The 23,370-nt window shown below is 24.0% G+C and overlaps 1 protein-coding gene across 4 annotated transcripts in view; it reads right to left on the bottom strand.

The window, feature by feature from the left end:
* The window catches only part of LOC100869557 (ras-related and estrogen-regulated growth inhibitor), a 131,430-nt gene that overhangs the window by 16,327 nt on the left and 91,733 nt on the right, over positions 1 to 23,370 (bottom strand). For all 4 annotated transcript variants that reach the window (XM_086917908.1, XM_086917912.1, XM_086917911.1 and 1 more), the window contains one exon: positions 11,594 to 11,775. In XM_086917908.1, coding sequence (XP_086774034.1) covers positions 11,594 to 11,775 — 182 coding nt within the window. The remainder of the gene's footprint in view (positions 1 to 11,593; positions 11,776 to 23,370) is intronic.

Raw genomic sequence — 23,370 nt, 5'->3', positions numbered from 1 at the left:
TATTTAAAATCATTTGAAATTATTTGAAATTGCATTCTTTATGAAATCAATGAAATAGTTATAAAATTATTTGAATTTTTATTATATTTATTACTTAAATATAATATTTAATAATTAATATATATAATAATTAATAATTAAATATAATAGGTACTTTTAAATGATCAATTTCTTGGATTTCTTCCCTTTATTAAGTTTTTAATGTCAAATATTTCTTTAAAGCTCTTTGCCTTATTACATATTTATAATATTTATTTTTTTATATTTATTACTTATTATTACTTATATTATTATTATATGTTTTATTATACATTTTAATATATCAATCATATATTAATATTATATATTATTATATTACATGTATTAATAATTATTTAAACTAATATTATACATTTATATTTCCTTTTAAATATTTATTTCAATTATTATTATTATTATTCAATTATTAAATATCTTCGTTTTACGTTTGAAACAAACAATTGCAAGAAAAGATTAGAAGAAACAGTGAGTTATAGTAGTCCATTGGTAACCTCAGAAACAAATTTGCCCGAGCATAAGTGATATTTGATGCTATAAAAACGCAGTCAACGAATATGAAATGACATTCCTCGTGATTCCGACGTTAATCTACCTGGCAGATTAACTGCAGACAAAAGGTTACACAGTGACGAAAGATAATCCGTAATGATTGATGACATACCTCCGTGAGTCTCTGAAAGGTGGAAGGTTGTAGAACCATCTTCCTGAAACTGTTTCTCACGACGCATATCGAGTAGCTTAGTAACGAACCATCGAATGTGAATCTAATCTGAATTCTAAGGAACTTATATATTTGATAATAAAATTTAGATATGATACATTATATTTAACTTATATCATTAAATTTAAATAAACATATCTTCAATAGAACTAGGTTTATATATATATTAAGATTGAAATTTACAGTTTTACAGATAGATTATTAGTTTGAATTCACAGTAAGTAAGTATTAATATTATTGATATTTTTTTTAAACAAATTTTAGGATGGCCATTCGGAGATCAAATTCATATATGTTATACAATTTTTTATAAAATTCATATCATTTTTTTATAAAATTTTCCTTATATCATAGCTAAAATATTATATTATATTTATCATTAATATAAAATTAATGATTACTATAATAATTACTATTATTTAAATATATATATGAATTTTCATATAATCTTATAATATTGTATTAGACAATAATAATAAAAAAAAAAACAAAAAATAAAGTAATCATTTCATGAAATGTTGAATATTGTTATCTTCAGTATTATAATGAATTTAGATTTCTCTTTAATAATTAGTAATACTTGTTTATTATTTCATTTCTTAATTTCTGATCACTTTTGATACTTGAAAAACTAGAAGAAAAACATGATAAGTTCATATTTATTAATTTTTTTATGTCATTAAGACGGTTAAAAAAGAATAATGTAATAACAAAAATTAAAGATGTTTGACAATTTGAAAAAAAATTTAACAATTTCTAAAATATAAATATTTAATTATTTTCTTAAAATTAAAAATTATTGTTTATCTAAGTTCTTCTCTCGTAATGTTCATGTATAAAAATTTGATTTTTAAAAAAATGTAAAAATAATTTAAACAACAATGGAAAGAAAACATTTAATTACACGTTACGTTGTATTTATAAAAAATAAGTATAAATGTTATTATTTCAAACGAGAGATAAAAATATTTTGTTATTATGACTTGTTGTTTTGTTATCATAAATTAAAACGCATTTGATTTCTATTTTTCTATCTATTATTATATCTATATTATCTATCAACTTTGAATTTATTTTTTGTTCTTTACATAGACATTCTTACATTCTTTACATTGGTCTAAATAATGATGATTAAGAAATTCTTTTGGTATCATTTTCGTTAGAATGAAAACAATAAGAAACGAGATTAGAAAAATAGGAAGTTATGTATGAAAATAAGTGTATATAACGATAATATTTTAAATTTAAAAATTTTTTTGTTAACAAATTTTTTCATAAAATATTTTTCAAAAATCTTTTTAACAATAATTAAAGAAAAAATTTAAAATTTTAAATAAATCTAAAAATTAAAAATTGAAAATTTGTCAATTTTATCTAATCAAAAGAAAATCCAAACTGTAATAGATTAGATAATTATATATACTATATAATATATATTTTTTTGATTTTTTGATTATTTTCTTGTTTTAAAAATTAAAAATTTTTTATTTTTTTCAATTTAAAATTTTTAATGATTAATTCCACAAATTTTTTTTAAATTCTTCAATTTTCTGTTAAAAAATAATAATTTTTATAAAAATTCAAAAATATTTTGTAAAGAATTTAAAAAAAATCTAAATTTAAAAAAAATTTAAAAAAAGATAAAAAACTAAAAATATAAGAAAATAAGCAAAATTATAGATCAAATTAAAAAATACATAATAAATTTTGAAATTGTCCACTAATAAACTTTTTTCGTGTAAAATGTATAATTGTATAAATCTTCTTAATAAAAATTAAAGAAAACAAATTTGCAATTTAAAAAATAAAAAATTTGAAACACGAAAGAAATTCAAGAATTTTCCAATTAAATCCAGATCAGAACCCAATTATTACAAATAATACAGACTGAAAAAAAAAAAAATACAAAAGGATCAGAGTGATGATATCATTATTGCTGTTAGATCATCTATCGGATTCTAGCTGAGTATGCAGAGAAGTTGGTAAATGAATACAGGAACGCGAGCGACGAGTAAAAAAGTGGGAAACGTGTCTTCGCTAACGACGATCCGCATTCCTATGGGGATCGCCCAGGAAATTCCTGTTCCAGGGCTGTAGCCTATAAGGGATATCGATATCCGGTTCACCTACGTGTCACTGCCTTTTCTAACTAAGGATAAGCGAAAGCATTCGTGTCAAATTCTATTTCATGTGGAATTACATCTTTGTTGCTTATCGTGGTGGAAACTGGATGATTTTAATTCCTTTACATATAGAGAGAATTTTTTTGATTTAGATGTGAAATTATAAAATGGAAGAAAATTGTGAATTTATAGATAAATTTTTAATATTTTTTAAAAGTTTTAATATTTTTCTTTATATAAGTATTATTACATTATCAACGATTATTAACAAATGATATAAAAGTAAAAATTATTTTGATGTTTTTATTGAGCTCTTAATAGAAAAGGAATGCAATTTACTTTTTTTCATTTTAATATTCATAATTATTTTTTATCTTGTACGAAAAGATTATCTATTTCGATATAAAATAATAATAATAATAGACAATAAAACTAAAAGTATAAATATATTTATATATAAAAAAAAAAATAAAATATAATTTAATTTAAATGAATAAAGTGATAAGAAAATGATATTTTATTCAATATTCAAATTTGTATGAAAATTATCAATGTTTTAATTGAAAAAATATACAATGGCTCACAAAAATATTCCAACATTCATTAAATTTTTAACAATAAAATATGTATTATATTTGGGTTATCAAGATAATACAATTACAATTACAATAAGATAAAAATATTAAGAATATGTATATATAATTTGAAATAAATTGTATAATTTAGAAATTATTCCTTATACATTTAATATAATAAGATAGTTAAATAGTAATAATATATTATGTAAAAATATAATAGTAATATAATAATAATAATATAATATGAAAAATTAAAAGTAAATTTTTCTTATTATTATTTTCTATTATTTTTTGTTATTGACTTATCAATTTCTTCGTTCCATCGCACCACCTAACCACCATTAAAATTTCTCCTAATACTTCGTAATATAATCGTTTTAGAAATGTCCATTCGTGATTCCCAACACGAGATTCTCATCGCTTGTGAGATTTTCCATTCAAGAGCGATTAAATACCGTTCAACGGTCCATCAATCACGAATGATGGATTTTTAAGGGAACCATCTGTAACTGGAAATGGAAGGTTATCGCAAGGTACACACGATAAAGACTACCGTTTGCCAGCTTTCTCTTCATTCGACACAAAATACGCGAACCGTGTGATTCACTCTTGAGTAATCTTCAGACATTGACTGCTCAAAAGATGCGAAAAATCATAGTGAGATTTGCATATGAAACGAACTCGAAAGGAGCCTGAGGATTGTTCAAAAAGTTTCTACTATGCGTAGTATTCACTCCGTACATTCGAATGACGAATGAGCCGAGACGAAATGCAATTGAGTTTCCCTCCTTTGTGCAAATCTTGTACGCCATGAAAGCGAAATCGTGTATCTTTCCATCGTCGATTTTTGATTGATTTCAAGTTAACAGATCTTTTCAAGAGATTGTTAAATGATTTTGATAAGCTTGCTAAAAGCTGCACTTATCATTTGCAACGTATGATACAATCGTTAAAACTTTTACAACAGTTACTCGATTCGATGATTGAATACGTTTACCAAATGATAAATATATCTTGTATAGAAAAATATTGAAAAATTGAAAAGAAAATTTCTGATATTATAATAGATTAAAATATAGAAGTCTGTATAGTATATGTGTTTTTATTATTTGTATAAATTTATATTAAAATTAATACATACATTTCATAATTTATTAAAATTAGAAAATTTCTTTTTATTTATTATACTTATATATTTTATTTATACTTTTGATATGATATTGTATATTAGATTTTATTATTTTTATAGATATTTTATCTTTATATATTAAATAAATAAACTATCTAATACAATATATAACATAATAAAATAGATACATAAATAATAGCGTAAACAATATACCATGAATAATAATAAATTATCATAAGTCAATATTTTTCTTCGCGATAAATTATAAATATAATGTTTCTATCAATAAACAATAAAAATCAGAGACAAACTTAATCGATACATAATCTTTTTTCAATAATTAAACGAATAGATATCTTCCTATTTATTATATAGCTATCCTTATCAAATCGAAATCCATTGCTATTAACTATCAGGTTATTATTCAGAAGCTGGTGCTGAATTTGACAAGGTTAATAAGTGTTCATAGACCAATCTTTATCACAAACGTTCAAGATATAAAAAAAAGTAGCAACTGGTTCGATTTCCTAGCTTTCTCCCATTCGACTCACGCAACGCTAGATGATGCACTTTAAGTTAAGCCTTAAAACAGGGATTACGTAAAATGCACAATTAATACTAAAACCATTTCTATATCATTTTTTATTTATCGTTGGATAGAGAAGAAAATATCATTTCAACAGAATTAACGTTGATCTCGATCATCTGAATTGAATCAGATCAAAAATGAAATTTATGTTGTAAAAAAATTGATGAGAAGATTGGTGAAAGGAAAACAGAATAATTCTTCAAACATTTAATCCTTTATAATTCACATAAAGGTTATAATAACATTGTAAATTGTACTATTATTTGATTTTATTTTAATATTTTTGGATCGTCTAAAAAAGATACTTATTCTCTTATTTTTATTATTATTTAGCATAACACTATATAAGATAATTTTATTTATATCATCTATTAATATTATTATTTTATAAAAATGTGATAACTTCAAATACATACCATTGTTATTTATAAATTTATTTTAGAGAATAATTCTTTAAAATATTCATAAAAATATTCTATTTTTATTTGAGTTTGAAAATTAATATAAATTAAACAATTGTTTCAATTATAAAACAAAACAATTTAGTTTTCATTTGTATTATGTGAATCTAAGAAAAATTAAATGCAATTATTTCTAAAAAAAATATTTGCTATCTTGTTAAAATAATTACTTCTTTCATTCTATAAATTTTATAATATAAAATTTGAAAAAATAAAAATATTTGAAGCATCATATATATATTTTTTTTTCTGTAATAAAAGAATCTGAATCAAGTCTGAATAAGGAATAAAGATTATAAGATTTGCATATAATGTAATCAATATATGCAAAACATTCTAAAAATGTGGTTCTTTTAAATTTATAATTATAATATATAATATATTTATTTTCTTATCTAATTTTTTTTTCTATTTGCTTTACTGTCATATACGTTTAGCAACAATTATAATAAAAAGAACATTAAATACAAATAATTATATCTTATTTAATATCGTATTTAAAAGAAGATTAAGATTATTTTTAAATACAAGATTTTGTTAAGAGAACTCAATTTGGAATTTAAATATGCATCAACAATTCTTGATATATATTAAAAAAAAATTTGTAAAATCTAGTTGATATGAGAAAAACTACAAGAGTTAATAATAGTTACATTCTTAAATTATCAATTAAAATATTCTTAATAATTTATTTTAGGTTAAATAAATATTGTAATAATAATAAGATATGAGATTCATTAATTGTTTATGTTATAAAAAATACCATATTTTAATAATCTTAATATAAATTTATTTTATTTCTTTACCAAGATAATAATAACAACATTATTAACAAAAATAAAATAATTCATATATCATTACATTAAAATAAAAAAAATATATTAGATAGTTATAATAAATACTGCCTTTACATTCCTAAATTAAAGAACGAATATATAAAAATTGATGAGATACTTATACCCCTCGATATTATGATGATTAATTAAAAATATATAATCACCAGTATTTAAATATCCAAATTCTATAAATGAAGAATCTAAATTCCACTTATGTTTAATGTTTAATGATTATCACTCAAACTTTCATTTTATGCCTATATCTAATAAATAAAATATGTCTAAAAATATTTCAAATACAACTTTATACATCTTAGAATATCTCAAAGAAGTGCAAACTAGTGCAAACTAGTGAAAAAAATCTTAAACCTCTTTCTTGCAAAGATGCAGCAACATCTGAAAAGAGTCGACAACCATTCAACTATTCAGAGGTCTCGATCCACAAGCGAAGAATCCGGGGTCTAAATCGGTCCGCTGGTATAGACCACCGATCGGAACACGTCTAACTCGCTCGTCCAAGTCGGCCAACCGATCGTTGGACGATTCGCGCGCGTAAACAGATCGATGTCCGGGCGAAGATCGCGTGAACAGTTTCTAGATGAGCGAGCAATCGCGACCACTACCGGGTGTCGTGCTCGAAATGGTCTCTGATGTCGGAGAGTGCGGTCGGTGTGGCGCCTCGTTTCGCGTTTCACGCCACCAGGCACGGATCCAAGTCACTGTGGATAGACAATGTGCGTGTGTGGATCACGCGAGAGGAGGCGTGATGAGAGAGCAGGTGAAAAAAAAGAAAAAAAGAAAAAAAGAAACAGGGACGGCAGGCTGCGAATTGCGTGGCGCACGCGAAATCTTGCCTCGTCTAGGAAACGTTTCGCGAAGATCCTGTTACCGGACACACGCGAGAAGTGTACGCGCGAGAGCGCGTCTGCATGCGTGCAACAAAGTTAATACACACCGGGAAAGTGAACTGTTAGATTAATAGGCCATCATCGAAGAAAGTTGTGATATTATGGCACGAATTTTATGCGATTGAGAAGGAGAAGAGAGGAATCAGATGGTGATAAGGTGTGGTGAAGAATAATATATAAGTAAGTCATCGATAGATGTTTATAAATAGATGAAATAGTCAGATGCAAAAGCTTCTAAAAATATTTTTGCTACTGTCAAGATATCAAAAGTAATTGTTATTCTTTTAAACAAATTTGTAGAATATCATAGAATAATATAGTAAGGAATATATGTGCTTAGCAGGCATCGATAGATGTTTGTGAATAAATAAAATTCAGAAATAATTGTTATTTAGACTAATTTAAATAAAGAATTTATTGAAAAAATATCGCTATTAATGCAATATTTTTATTGTTATTCAAAATTTTTAATATCGTTTATTTTTGATTTATTTCGATAATTTTATAATATTAAACTTGTAATGTTAAAATCTTGAATATGGAATATAAATTAATAAATGATAACAACTAAAAGTTGAAATTAAATATTGTTTGAGAAAAAGATAAAAAATTTAACTTAACTTAAATAAAAATAATTTATGGATTCATAGAGATTTAATTTATAATTTTGTATAAATAATTTAATATTTCAAATATTTCATAGTGAAGTGAATTTTTCACTGTATATAAATCTTGTATTTTTTATAGTATTTTTTTGACATAAAAAATAAAATAATATAAAAGAATTTTCATGATGCGTATATATGTATAAGAGATTAAATGATTCTGATAGGTTACATACATTTCAAAAAAATAATTTTAGTATTTTAGTTTTTGTATAATCATTATATTAATATTTGCGTATAAAAATTAGATTATTATTTATATATTATAAAAATATATTATTGATAATAATATAATATTTTAGGTAAAATTGTTTGTCGATATAAATAAAAAAGGAAGATCAATGTGATATTCATTTCTTAAAGCCCTCTGACTGTAATTTGTCACCTGAATTGCGAACTAGGACTCTTGAGCATCTATACCGTTAGGTATTCCATGCAACGTTTCAATGTCTATGGATGACAGGAACAAAAAGCATCAAATTAACCTTCTATAGTACTCTTGAATTCATTATACTTCGATTTCTTTGAGAGTATTCCATTCCATCCCGTGAAGAATGAAATTAAAATTTATTCGAAATTTTGCTTGTTCGAAAAAATTATTGTTGAAAAAAATCTCTTAACAATTAACTTGAAAATCTACACTATATTGAACAATAGAATATATTATCTTTTTTCAGAATTTTAATCATTCAAAAGATTTTGAAATAAATATAGAAATAAATCAAAGCATCATACAATAAAAATTAAAAATTCCTTTAATTTTTATTAATTTTGTTTTTCAAATTTAACAATAAAAATTATAAAAGAATTAAAATATTAGCACAATTATCATCTACATTATAAACTAGAAGTATTGAATTTACTCTGAGTAAATGTATTGCTATCATCGAAACCGTTAGATATTTCGAGTAACATTGTCTGTGATCAATGAACTCAAAAGAAAAATCAGTTCGAGATTTTCGCTACCGGATAAATATTCTCCAATTATTTATATTTCTATCTGATATTCAATAGAAATAAATCTCAATTTTTGTCATAATGTATTAATAAAAAACAATTATTATAAATATTTTATGAAGTTGGATTGAAAAATTATTGTATTTAATTATAGAAATTTAATTTATAAAAATACTTAAATACAGAGGAAAGTTATCGATAGATTAGGATGATTAATGATTAAAAAATAGATTTTATTAGATTTTTGAAATTAATCTCGAATAATTTTAAACCTAATGTAGCTTAAATAATAAGATAAAAAAATTTTTTAAAAATACTCATTTAAATTGCTATTTTTATTACTTTTTTGAAAATTAAAAAATATTTTCATTTTTATATATATTTAAATTATATTAACCTATTTAATTCAATACTAATGACTAAATATATGCAATTATGCATCATATGTTAATATAAATGCAACATATAGCACTATAAATATAAATATTTAAAAATCTATTCGAATTTTTAAATAATAAAAATTGATTAAATTATTTCAAAATAGACTAAAATAAAAATTAAACATAAACTAAATAACTAAAAAAATCAAAAATTAATTAAATTAATTTTTAACAAATATAGTAAACGATATAATCATTATCTACGCCAGTTATTGAAAAATCAATAAATTTTTTAAAATAAAACTTAAATCTTTATTTACTTATATAAATTATTTCAATAGTTTCTTTTCAAATTATGAAAAATATTATTGAAGATATTATTATATGAAATAATTTATTTTATAAAAATAAAAATATAATTATATTAAGTATTATATTACGTACATTAAATCATGACATCATATATAAAATATAGTTATGAATATTAACAGTATCATTAATTTCTATCGAAGTTCATATTGTTCGATAAATGTGGTAATGTTTTAAATTAATATAATATATTTTTTATTTTCTATCTTAAAAAAAGAAAAGTAGTGAAAAAATGTAAAAAAATAAAAATTAATTAATTCTTCACGAATCGTAACGCAAAGAAAAAATGAAAAAAAATATTTTCAAATTATTCAAAAACTTTCAATTTATCACTAATCTGCAATAGTCGTTAAATAGTTTATTTATCCTAATAACATTTTTGTACAATTCTAACTGCACATAATACACACGACAAGCGTGAAATCGTTAGGAAGTTTGATCATGAAATCAATGAGTATTCGTTGAAAACAGCAAACGACCAATGATAACGCGATTCTTTCGTTAACGTGAACAAAAACCAGAAATTAAATGACAATCAAACCCAGAAAAGTGTGTCGACGACTCGGAACGGTGAGCCGCACACGAGAAACGTTAATTCAGTGCATTGTCTACTGTATTTATTATGTTTAACAATTTATTAACGAAATTCAAACTCAAATCGCCAATTAATTGTAGGGATAATTTCGATTGATTTTGTCATGAGACATTGATGCTTTGGAAAATTTTAATGATCATATATTCTAGACTTAAGAACATACTAAAAATAATGTCTTAGGTAGATATCGATGAGATCATTATTTGTTAATAGTTATGTAGATTTATATAATTGCATAAATTTATATTATTTATAGATATATTGAATATATAGATTCATATATTTATATAAATATTATAAATATATTCATAATATTATATATACATAATATATTTATAATTATGTAATAATATAAAAATATATACAATTAAATTCATTTAAATTTAATTAGGAATTTAAATGAAGGATGAAGGACGATAAGACAAAAGATAAGATTTGCTTATTTATTAAATTATAAATTTAAATTTGTATTAGATGAATTAGATCAAGAAAATAAAATGAGTAGTATGATGAAAATAGAATAGAAATAGTGATAAGATTCTCTTTGAAATAATTTTATAATGAAATTATAATATAATTCATATTCATTATATCAGTTAATTAAGAATTAAATTAGAGCCACTCTTATTCTTTCAATAATAATTCAAATCAAATCTAATTTCCAAACTTAAATACAAAAAAAAAAAAATAAAATAATAATATTAAAACTGTAGTACTATTATTGTAAGAATAACAAAAATCCAATTTAAACTTTAAATTTTAGAAAAATAATGAAAATTACTTTCCCAATTCTTAAAAATATTATTTTCATTTTGTACAAATCAATTAAATTATAAATTTATTTTCTACTGAGGTATGCCTTCATGACTTCAAGAAATATGTCAAATATCATATAAAAATAATAATAAATCAATTGGTATTATTATTATTCTTATATCAGTTTACCATTTGATATCATAGTTGAGTCATAACATTCTCAGTCGAGTCATTTCATCATATTTAATTTTACATTATTTCACTTATCAATGTGACAAAGTCTATCAATGATATTTATCTCGCAATATCTTACACTTACAATTTTTTTCAACTTTAATAACATATTTTCTTTTCACGATACTTTTAATAGAATTCGAGACATATTATTTATCGATTCATATTTTAAATTATAATTCTCCTTGGCGGTTGACCTTTAATTCACTTGGTTGTTAATCTTTACGACATATAGCCTGTACTACACACTCACCGAGCATGATCCAGATCTCTCTTATTGCCGAGCAACAGTGCAGTGAAGTAGGATGGCAGACGTAAATCAGCCAGTTGCTTCAGCAATCCACGAGCTTCCTGAAAACTTCGTTTGCACGTTACACTGTAAACGATTACGAAAGCCTCGCCCCATCTTATATGGGAATATAGACAACCATTTTCCTGAAACAAAAATAAAATCCAATTAATTAGTTAAGACTGATTTGATTTTTTACGACTCTATATGAATCAATAAAATCTTTGTATTTACTTTGAATTGAAGTCTATGTGAATTTTTCTTTGTAAATTTTAAAAGAAATATTTGTAATATTAATTAAAAAATATTAAAAATAATTGTATATAATTATATATATTATTTATATATAATACAATTATAATATTGATGATATTAAACTGATATTAATTAATAAAATAGATTAACTTATCAATTTAAATTTTTTAAGTACTATTTTAATTGTTTAACTTTATTTTATATCATTAAAAATCATTAAAATTATTGAAACATTTTAAATTAAATTAAAAAAATTTTTTAAATTATTATATATTATAAAATATATTTTATAAAATATTTAATTTAGAAAACATGAATTAATGTGTTTAAATGATTTTTGATCATTTTATAAAATAAATTATTTGTTTTCTATTGTTATTTTGTTATTTGATCTTGATGAAAACAAGACATTTTTAATATTTCAAATGTTTAAATAATTATTTTTTTTTTATTAATATTATTATATACACTTTGAATACTCAAAAATAAATTTTCAATAAAAATATACATTATTAACACAAATCAATTTTTCAGTTTATTATTTTTAATATGTCTTCCTTTAAATCCTTTTATTTGACGAAATAAAAAACATGATAACAATTAAAATACATTTTTAAATAATATATAATTAGTGCTTTTTGAAATAATTATTTTCAAATTATTTAAAATAAATTTCATCTAGATTTCTTATGAATCATTTTTAAAATTAAAAAATTATCATGAAAAAGATAGTTTTTATGTTTATATGTCTTAAAATATAATCGACTTTCTAAAATTATTTCATCGAAATTTTATCAAATAGTTTTGATCGTCGATTAAAATTCTAGATTTAAAAAATTTGAAAAAAATGGCTGTTATATAATCGATTTTTTACAATATCGCAATTTTTAAATTACAGACGAAATTATAAACGTATGATTTTAATTTTTTTTATATAGAAAATATTTTTTTTTCCTTTTCTTTCAGAAAGAATATTTAATTTTATTTTACTATCTATTATTTTTTATTTATTATTATTTTACATTATATTTTACATTATTTGTAAAAAAATATTCTTATTATTATCATAATATATAGTATATATTATATAATTTATTATTTTTATTGCCAATTTTGTTATTACTTTACTTTTTATTATATTTTTGATTTCAAAAACTTTCATTTCAAAAAATATTTCCTGCTTTTCTCTCCTATAAAAACTCGTATTTAATTTCATTCATTTTATTATTACTTTTTTTTTATTTATTATCTTCATTCTTATCAATATTTTTAAATATCCATAAAAGAAATATTTTCAAATATAAGAAATATACATAGAATTATATATATTAGAACTACATCAAGAAGACAACTACAACAAGAAATATGTCGTTTCCTTAATTATAATTTTATAAAAATGTAAAAAATAATTCAATTTCCTATTAAAGAATTTCGAAAGTAAAATACTACGTAGATAACACAAGTAAAATTCGTTAATTAATTTCTAGTTATTTTCAACTATCTAGCCATACATCGAAAAAGAGAATTTATTACGAGAGAACGAAACTCATGTTAAAAAAATAAATTTTCATCTCATTTTTACCAGTCATCATTTTTCCATCCAGGGCGCCGCTTAATTAACACGTTAATCAACATTCCTGAACGAGCGGCTGGAAAGTTCCGATCTAGATCTTCGATGATCGCGCACGCGCTTCGTTTCACTTCGTTCTATCCCTCACATATACATGTATACACGCGGAAGAATTATAATCTGGGCCCGAAGCGAGCAGCGGCGATTCGGCATCGATTAAACGCCAGCAAATTGCCCGGTCGCGACGATAATTGAAATAGAAACAGTCTAAACCGGTACCAACCACGTGACCACGTTCTATTTTCAAGGCACGTTCGAAGGCTGACCTATGACCTTCCGACCGATCCTCGATGTTCGAAACACTTCCGATCTGATGATTCGGGAGAAGAAGAAGGCTGTGTAGCCACTTCGTTCTCCATTTTTTTTTCGATTCGTTTCGAGAATCGTGTCTATTCAATGAAAACAAACTTTCGCTTCTGGTTAGTGATAACAATAATGTTCATCTATTTATGGTTAAATTCTTCAATACAAAGAAGAATTGGCAAAAGAATAACAGAATGAAAATAAAGGTTAGTATTATATATAGGATAGTAATTATATAATTTAGTTTAATTTAAATCTAACCAATTTAGAAATTTATTAGGAATTTAATTTAAATACATTTCAATATCTAAATTTATGTTAAATTCATCTATTCCAAACTTTGGATAATTTTTGGGTAATTATATATAATATCGCAAACATTTTTGTATATATTTCGAAAATGAACAGTGCTTATATATATATATATAGAAAAAAAGTTTTTCAAAATTAAAAATATTGACAACATATTTTTAACAGCATTAAAATGAATAAATAATTATTTTTAATAATTACTGTTAAAATTAATTACTATAAATTTGAAAATCATTCATCTATTCGAGGAATTCATTACGATTGAAAGAGAATAAATATTCTTAATTTTTTAGATATATTAAATATGATAATATTAAGTATATTTTTGAAAGAAATAATTTATACATATATGTATCACTATTGCAAGTCTATTTATATTAAGATTGTTCGTAAACTGATATAGTTGTTTAATCCATATTCATTGAACATTGATAGGAAATTAAAATAAAACAATATTGCTCGAGTTACAAAATAGAACATTGTGCTACTTTCCTAATCAAACATATTACGGTAGAGAAAACTAACTGTAGTTCGCTATTAATATAGATTTCTTATTCTAGATACTTTGAATACGAAATATAATTATAATAAAATATACATTAAATATACAATTAAATATACAATTATATAATTATATACAATTGAAAATAAATATTTTAAGTATACAATAAAAAATACTCTGTTAAAATAATATTTTATTTTCTCAAAAGAAGTAAAATATATTTCACGCTTAATTTTTGAATAAGTTTTCATTTAATTTAAAAAAAAATATTCAATAAATTAAATTTAAATTATCGTTTAATTATCTCAACAAATATTTATATTTATAATTTAAAACTTAAACAATTTAAAAGAGCATAATCCAATCTCAAATCCCAGCATCTAATATAGTTTAAATTTTATTATTTATCAAACTTCAGAAATTATTCAATATAATTAAAAAAATAACACATATTATACTTTTTTAATATAATATTATCAATATATACAATATAATTATATTAATAAGGTGTTCATAAAAATATGCGACATTTTTGAAGAATAGATTCTAAACATCAAAACAATGAAAAAAGTTCATACATATGTGTCCTATAAAAGTTTAATTAACGAGTTATAAGCATCTTAAATTTGTATTAAATAAAGTGAGATGGCGAAAGAGCGAGAACTCGATGTGCAATAGTATTGGAGCCTCTCAATAAAAGTAAATACATTGATATTTTTTTATATACAATTAGTTTCAAATAAATTTCAGTGTAAGGTAATATACAATGTACATAAATATCGTGTAATGTAATTATGCAACATTTTTATATAGTTTAAAAAAAAATTTTATTATGCAAATTGAAATCTATGTAATCTTTTGTTATTTATATATTTATTAGAAACTTATCTCGGACAAATCGTACTAAATTTCACAATATTTGGAATTATATTTAAAAATAAATGAATTATTATATTTCATTCAACTTGCTATATTTATCGAAATCCATAGAAAAAAATCAAAACATAGTTCTATAAGATTTCGAATTAAAAAGATTGCATATGTTTTTATATGCATAATGCTTTTTTAATTATTTACATATATATAAACAAGTCCGAAGTATTAATGATACTTGAATTAATTTGAATTTCAGATTATTAAACATCCAATCAAATTACTGACAAATATTTATCTTTATTTCACTTGCATTCTATATTTCCTATTCTTGTGCAGAGAGAAATAATATTCGATCTGGATATCACTTATATTACATTATAATCACATATTTTCTTATGTGTCTTATTATTAATTCCAATACACAAAAATAAATAAAAACAAAATTCAGTTTTAATATTTGCGAAAAAAAAATTAAAAACTATATTTGATGTTATATTTTTGTATATCAATTCTTTTTTTTTTTTGTTTACTAATTTTTAAAAGTATATTGCAATATTATTTTTACCAAAGACACTGCATTGATATAATTTTTACTTTCTTCTATCTTTTTAAATATATTTTTTTATCAATCTAATATACATAAATGCTAAAAAAATAAAAATAAAAATAATAGTACTTAAATCAAATTGACGATTTTTAATATAATTCAATAGAAATATTTCAATAAAAACAGATATTTATAATGTAAATAGATATAAAAAAGAAGAAAAAAAACATAAAAAATACAGTTTTTTAAGGAATCTAATTTCTGCCAATTAAAATTAATTAAAACTAAATATAAAGAATTTAAAATTAAATTAATTTTATACATCAATTTTCAATTTAAATGTTTTATTATAAATATTTACATTTAAACAACTATCGATCAAATCTATTAATCAAAATTAGACAAGTTACTTCTGATTTACGATCAAAATTCATTTCAACTGGATTATTAATTTACACAAGCAACTAAGAACGAACGTTAACATCGATCAATTCAGTAATTTAACAAGCAGTTGTTTAACGTAAACGTAGTTTAAGAGAACACAAAATTATTCCAAAATATTGATCTACTGCCTGATTCTAATTGTTAATGCATCGATCACGATCTTTTGATCGAGGAACCACGTATTCTGGTGGTAGCGAGGAAGTATTTCACGTTTAACGACCCGCGAAAGCTGTCGATTCTCGTGGCTGTTCCAATGCTTTTCCATTGACCTGGCACTGACAGCTAGCCGGTAATTATTACCTGGGAACAGGATCGACGGGATCGTGATCATCGGCGATCGGTATCTATAGGAAGGAAGGATCTAAGCGTATTGATCTATCTAAGCGAGATCGACTAAAGTGAGCTTGACCGTGAACTTTTTTCAATTCGCTAAACCATCGTCAGAATTGGCATCTGGTTTCTATAATTGGCACGATTCGAGGACGTCTGTCAGAAAAAGGAAAAATTTTTCGGCGGATGAAATAGGAAACAAGTGGCAGCAGATACATGAAAATACAATCTTTATGCGATTGATATACAAGAATTCTAGACGATAGAATGAAGAAAATATATGATTTTTGAAGCTTAGTTGAAATGATGAGATGGAATTGTAGAGATAGAGTAGTATAGCTTTGAATAATTGAAAAATTATTAATATAAATTTGAAGAATCTTCAATTGAATAATTTTGGAAACTTAATATTTTCGATTAAACTTTTAAACTTAAAAAAAGTGAAACAAATAAATGATTCTTTTTAAATTTATTTGGAGAATGAAGATTTGAATATAATAAATAAAAAATCTTAACTTAATAATTAAGTTATAGATATTATTAATGTCAATTTGGAAAATTTTCAGTCATTAATCTAAACATTCTGAAAATTTAACAATTTTTTATTTAGAAGCTTTAATTGATTAGAAAAATGAAGATTTGAAAGATAATTATGATTTATTTGAATTTTTTTCAGAAAAGAATTTTTAAGGAAGATTTTTTTAATGGGGTGAAGAAATAGAAAAATAAAAAGAAAGTATAAAAAGTAATAATGTAAAATCAAAAAATATACAATAATTAGAAAATCAGAAGGTTGAAAAAAAATGAAAATGATAACAACTATTTGCAAATTTCTTATGAATAATATAATTTAAATATAATAGCCTGATGAATAAAAAAAAACAATTTTTAATAAAAATACAAGATTCTTATATATTGTTAACATTATTCCTATATAACTTATATTTCAAATTTATAATAACGGTATAACAATTTTAATGAATATAAAAACTTTTTAGATATAAATTTTGTAACATCATCTAGGATATCTATAAATAATGTTACAACTATCGAGAAAATGACTTTTACACGTAGTCAATCTTCGAATCCTCGTTTTTCATATATCTCAATCATAGTGAATATTCAAAGAAATTTCTCACACCTACGATATTTCCATAAACACTCATTCCTATAATGATATATTGAAGAACGGGTTTGACACAGGCTATTTAATGATTTACTATCCATATCCATTCTTTATATACTTTCTAACACTTTACAATCATCCATAGTTATTGTATATCTTCAATATCTTCAATATCTTCAAATAATTTTATAGTTTTGAATTTTATATTTAATATAAATATAATTCTATAATAATTATATAATAATAATATTGTAATGTAAATATAATACATATAAAATTTTTAAATAAGTAATTATAATAAGTAAATAAAATTTTCTATAAAATTTTTTTCTATAATTGATATTTTAATATAAATATAATTATACTTAATACTCTAATATAATTTACAATATAAATAGTATATTATATTATATATATATAATATTATTATCATTATTTTGACAATTTTAACAATTTATTAACAATTTTAATAATTTTTAACAATTTTTAAATATTAAATTAACAAAATAATATTTTAGTAAAATTTTATATTATTGCATTTGTATAATACTTTTATAATTGTAAATAATGATTTTTTTACAATAAATAACTATGAGTCTATAATATATTAAAACATAAATAACTAATAATTAATATGTTTTATAACATAATAATTATTTTATTTACAATAAATAAATAAATCAAGCAAAATAATATAAAACAAATCCAATTTTTCTATTTATTATTCATTAAAAAAAATTATATTCATTCACTGCTATATAACTTTCTAAATTTTACTTTCGATTTAGTACAATATAAATCTTACAATTTTAAAATAAAATTAGATTTTATTAAAATGTAACGAAATTAAATTTTTTTTTTAATTTAATATACCTTATATTTAATTCATACCATTATATTTAATTCATAATTATACTATTACTTCGATATTCATCATTATAACTCTTCAAGTTCAATCTTGCAATTATTATTTCGAAAATATTTTAAATTCAATTTCAGACTAATATTTTATCTAACAAATTGTTAGCAATCCGTTCCTAGAACTATAGTATAGTAATAATAAAATTAATTTATTATTACATACTATAATAAAATTGGCTGTTAACAAATTCTATTGTAAGGCTATCAAAAGCAAAGTTCATATGAATTTGCATTTATCACTAAATTCACAAATTCTACAAATTCGGAAGATTTTAAGATGTAAGAAGTTCTAACCTTTCTTTGAAAGAATTCTGATGTTGAGAAGGTTTGAAAAGTTCAAAAAGTTCTGAAGATTAAAAAAATTCAAGAAAAATTTGTTTCTTCAAAACAATTTTTTCGTACCCTCTAAAACTCCTCCATGCACATCTTACGAGATCACAGGTCTTCTCTAAGATATATAAGCAATTGTGAAGTAGCACCCTGATTGAACAACATTCTCAATCTAAGGAAAATGAGACTAAGAGGCTATGCCTAGAGTTTGCTGTTCCCAAGAAACTGAAGAATGTTTACAATAATTCTTCTCTAAAAATGATATTGTTGAGATTGGCATGGCTGAAAAATGTTGCCTCAAGTCCAAGGATCACATTGACACTCCAGCCACACTGAATTGTTTCTAATACAAAGCGAATGATCGTCTAAATTCTTCTTTCATAAACGGTATTGTACTGCAGCATCATCCTGTAATTCTGTTCAATGTCTGAACATGCTGCCCGCTTTGAACGCATTGCGTACAATACAAATTGATAAATGCACGAAATCAATTCATACGATATATTACAAATTACAAACATATAATTCTAGAATTATAAATAGAATATATAAAATAGAATTTACAACTACATTGATTATATCAAAAAATGTTAAAATATTATGAGCCTAATATTGAGGCATTAATCTCTCGATGTTTTTTCGATTTGTGTGTCCTGGAGTAGTGCACTTGCTACATCCAGTGATAGAATATAGATCTTAGTTATCTCAGTCTTTTAATTATCCCATCGTTCTAATTGTTGCTATCTTTTGTTCTTTCCAGAACATAATTCTAGAATTCGTCGTCTTGTAGTAGAGAAAGATTATCGTTCCTGATAACCATCATACCGAATCCAAATTTGCCAACCGACGCCATTTATTGTGTTCTTGTAGTTGATGCAGGTATTCATTCTGCCGTGGCCTCCAAGAATAATATACGCTCTGTTGGATTATATATCCTGGAACCTGTCTATTCAAGATCAGATTCAGAGCCAGGTATCAAAGAAATTAGATCATCGAATGATAAGAAATTTAGGAATTAAGGACAGCTTCTATCTATACTAAGACAGTATATGATTTCTCATAGTATCGCGTCCGATGACTCCCTTCAAATGATTTCGCTAATTTTATAGCACTTTCCTATAAACTCTCTGCAATGAACTGCATAAAGAGAGATCATATGCCACCGTATCCCTTTATTTATAAGAAAGTGTGTGATTTTTTTTAATTTCTTTTTTTATTCGAGATGAACTTTTTAAATTCAATTAACTCATTTCATGTCCCAAAATTAGTTTCATTGTCCGAATAAATATCATGGCACAATTCTCGGCAATCTTTTTAAGCAGTTTAAAAAATGCATCAATATGAACTGCTTTTGTTGTAAAACATAACAAAGTAAATGTAATCCCTTACCATCGAGTTTAGTGCATGTCTTATTCTTAATTAAATATGGATTTACATAATCCACTCTGTAATAATAAAGAGACGTGCAGAAATGAGCCAGGTAGCAAGTGAATTACCCATTTGCGTTATTTCTTTGGATTTCACTCGAAAGAACTTTAAATATTTCTGAACGATGCTTTTCACTATTCTTCTAGCAAATAGTATCCAAAATTCTTTACAATTCAACAAACATTGTAAGTGTTTGTGGATAATAAATAGTCTAGTTAATTTATGTTCTGGATAAATAATAATTTGGTGTTTTTATTCAAATTTGGGGCATTGCTTAGTCTACCTAGTCCAGAGATATTTAAGAATAGAATTAATAAGTGGAGTACATTGCCCTTAGGAATTTCTAAATTGTTATTTAGATTCTGAGTTTCTAATTTAAAGTGCGTTTGTTGTGATATTTTGATCGTGCATGTATGCAGCAGCCATACTGGTTATTGCCGTAATTCTGATAGGAGAAGGCCCCTGAAAATCATATTGGTTTTAATTTGTTGGAACATGATTCCAGGTAGTACATCAGTATTAATCGATGATCCTGATGTAACTTTAGTCATCACATACATCAAACACAACACATAATTTAGAAATAGTGCTAGATTATTTGAATATTGCATGATGTGGCAAGAAGTATGTTTATTTATTGAGTTCAGGATTTATGCATATGTCTTAATGTTTCGTATTTTATGAATTCAGGTGATGGAAACTTTTTGTGTACCTGTTCCTAAGAGTTCCCTAATTTATTTACTGTTTCCTTAAATAGAATTCTTACATCAAAGCGTCCATCACTGTCAATAATATTCTGTATGAAGTATTTTTTCAACTGGATCATTCACAAACATTTAGATATGTCATTTTTCATGTTTCAAAATTGTTCGATCTTTATAAAGATTATAAAGCTGTTCACTTGTCGCCAATAATGAATTGCAAAATAACTATGACTCTTGTTGTGCACGTTAAAATGCTAAATCTATCTGCATCCATCCCAATTGAGTTTTTTGTAGAATAGGATTATTAGGATCCAACTAGTATCTACCAATACATTGGAGATCCCAAACTAATCCTGCATCGATTATCTATGTCTATTCCATCAGATTTGTTGAAGTGAAAATCTGCCAATCTCAATCCAGATGATATCAATTTCTCTTTTAATCAGAATGACGATATATTTCTAATAATTTTAAGCAAAATGAGAAATAGTGTGACGAAAATTATTATATCTCGATGCTATTATACCTTGCGCGCGAAATTGTCATTACACATGTGTTCAAATCAGTGCAAGATAAACCAAGTTTTTTTAAAATATGATTGAGAGCTCGAATGTCCTGTATACTCATCTTTGAGTCCATATTTGGTCCTCTATGATCACTGTCGTCGTAGACAAAATTACTGTTTCTACTCCAATTGTGAAAAATATGATAAGGCCGTAGATTTTGTCTGTTGCGTTCATTGTCCCTTTGTTATTATCGAAGATGTAGTCATTGTTATGGAATCAATTCGTATTCTATTATTATTCTGTTCGACATGCAGAAATGCATTATGTTTCTTGCCACAAGTTTTGCAAGAATCACCTACACATTCCTTATTTCGATGTCCAGTATTTAGACAATTAAAACACAACTATTTTTTGTACCTGCACGATCCGTGCGTTTGGAGTTAATCTTTCAAAGTCAGCACATTGTACATTATGTGATTTATTGCACAAAACGCAAAAAGTTTGTGGGGTTACAATACATGAGACTAACCTATCCCATCCGGGTTCGAGTATGCGTTTATGGTCTGTGGCTTGGAGAGTTGTGGAAGTGATTTTTCTACAGTTATCTTTTCTAAAATACCTATAATGAGTTTCTAAAAATTTTTAATCCAATTTAACATCCCTAATTATAAGACTCGATTGAGTCCGTTCCCATTTTCTTTTCGTCATTGAGTCTAATTTAGTTGTTATTAAATGAATAATAACAGTGTTCCAGCAGTTTACAGATTCTTTAAGACTTGCCAACAGACTATTGTCGTTTAATAATCGTCTCAATCCATAAAACGACTTTTTATTTAACACAGGTAAATCCCAAAGTGTATATGATTTTGTTTTAGCAACTTTTTATCCTCGAATCTTTTTTTAACTGCTATCCGTCGCAATCGCATAGTTACTCTCAGAAACACCGAGAGATTATATAACTCTAGCTTTTCAATGTTTGTTAATGCGTCATTCTTATGTATTAGTAACTCGAATGTGTCTTTATACTTAATCAAAACAATGATTATAATTTTCCTCAAAAGTTGGTAATTCTATTGTTGATAATTTGATCCTAGAATGTATCCCAGTACTATTATTTGACATTTTCAAATTCGTACTGCGATATGAGCTGTTTCAAATTCTGTATCTTCTACTCGTTTTTCTATGGCCTTTTGAATCACATCAAAGGCTTCGAAGATTGGGATTATTTTATTTAATCGAATCTTAAGCGCGGAAGCACTCAAAGTTTGATCGTATGTTTCGAAAGCGAGTCAATGCAGATTTATACGAGGCGCGTTCCTTAACGAGAAATTTCAATGCGGCATCCATACTGTCTTAGTAAAAGAGACTTACGTAAAGGTCAAAATGGCGATGTCACTTATACGTTGTGTTGAAGACGTCTCAGAGTTGATCCGCAGTTTGGCAGAAGGCAAGTGTCCTTGAAGATCGAGTGTCTGGCAAGATGTCGAGCAGGGGGGTGCACTTGATTATAATAGCAACTTAAAGATA

Source organism: Apis florea, unplaced genomic scaffold (genome assembly GCF_048593485.1).
Source record: "Apis florea isolate Af1SG1 unplaced genomic scaffold, ASM4859348v1 contig_2272_pilon, whole genome shotgun sequence".
In the NCBI taxonomy this organism is placed as follows: Eukaryota; Metazoa; Arthropoda; class Insecta; order Hymenoptera; family Apidae; genus Apis; species Apis florea.
Note: the sequence above shows the minus strand (reverse complement) of the source record. Positions and strands in the feature narration are given on the sequence as shown.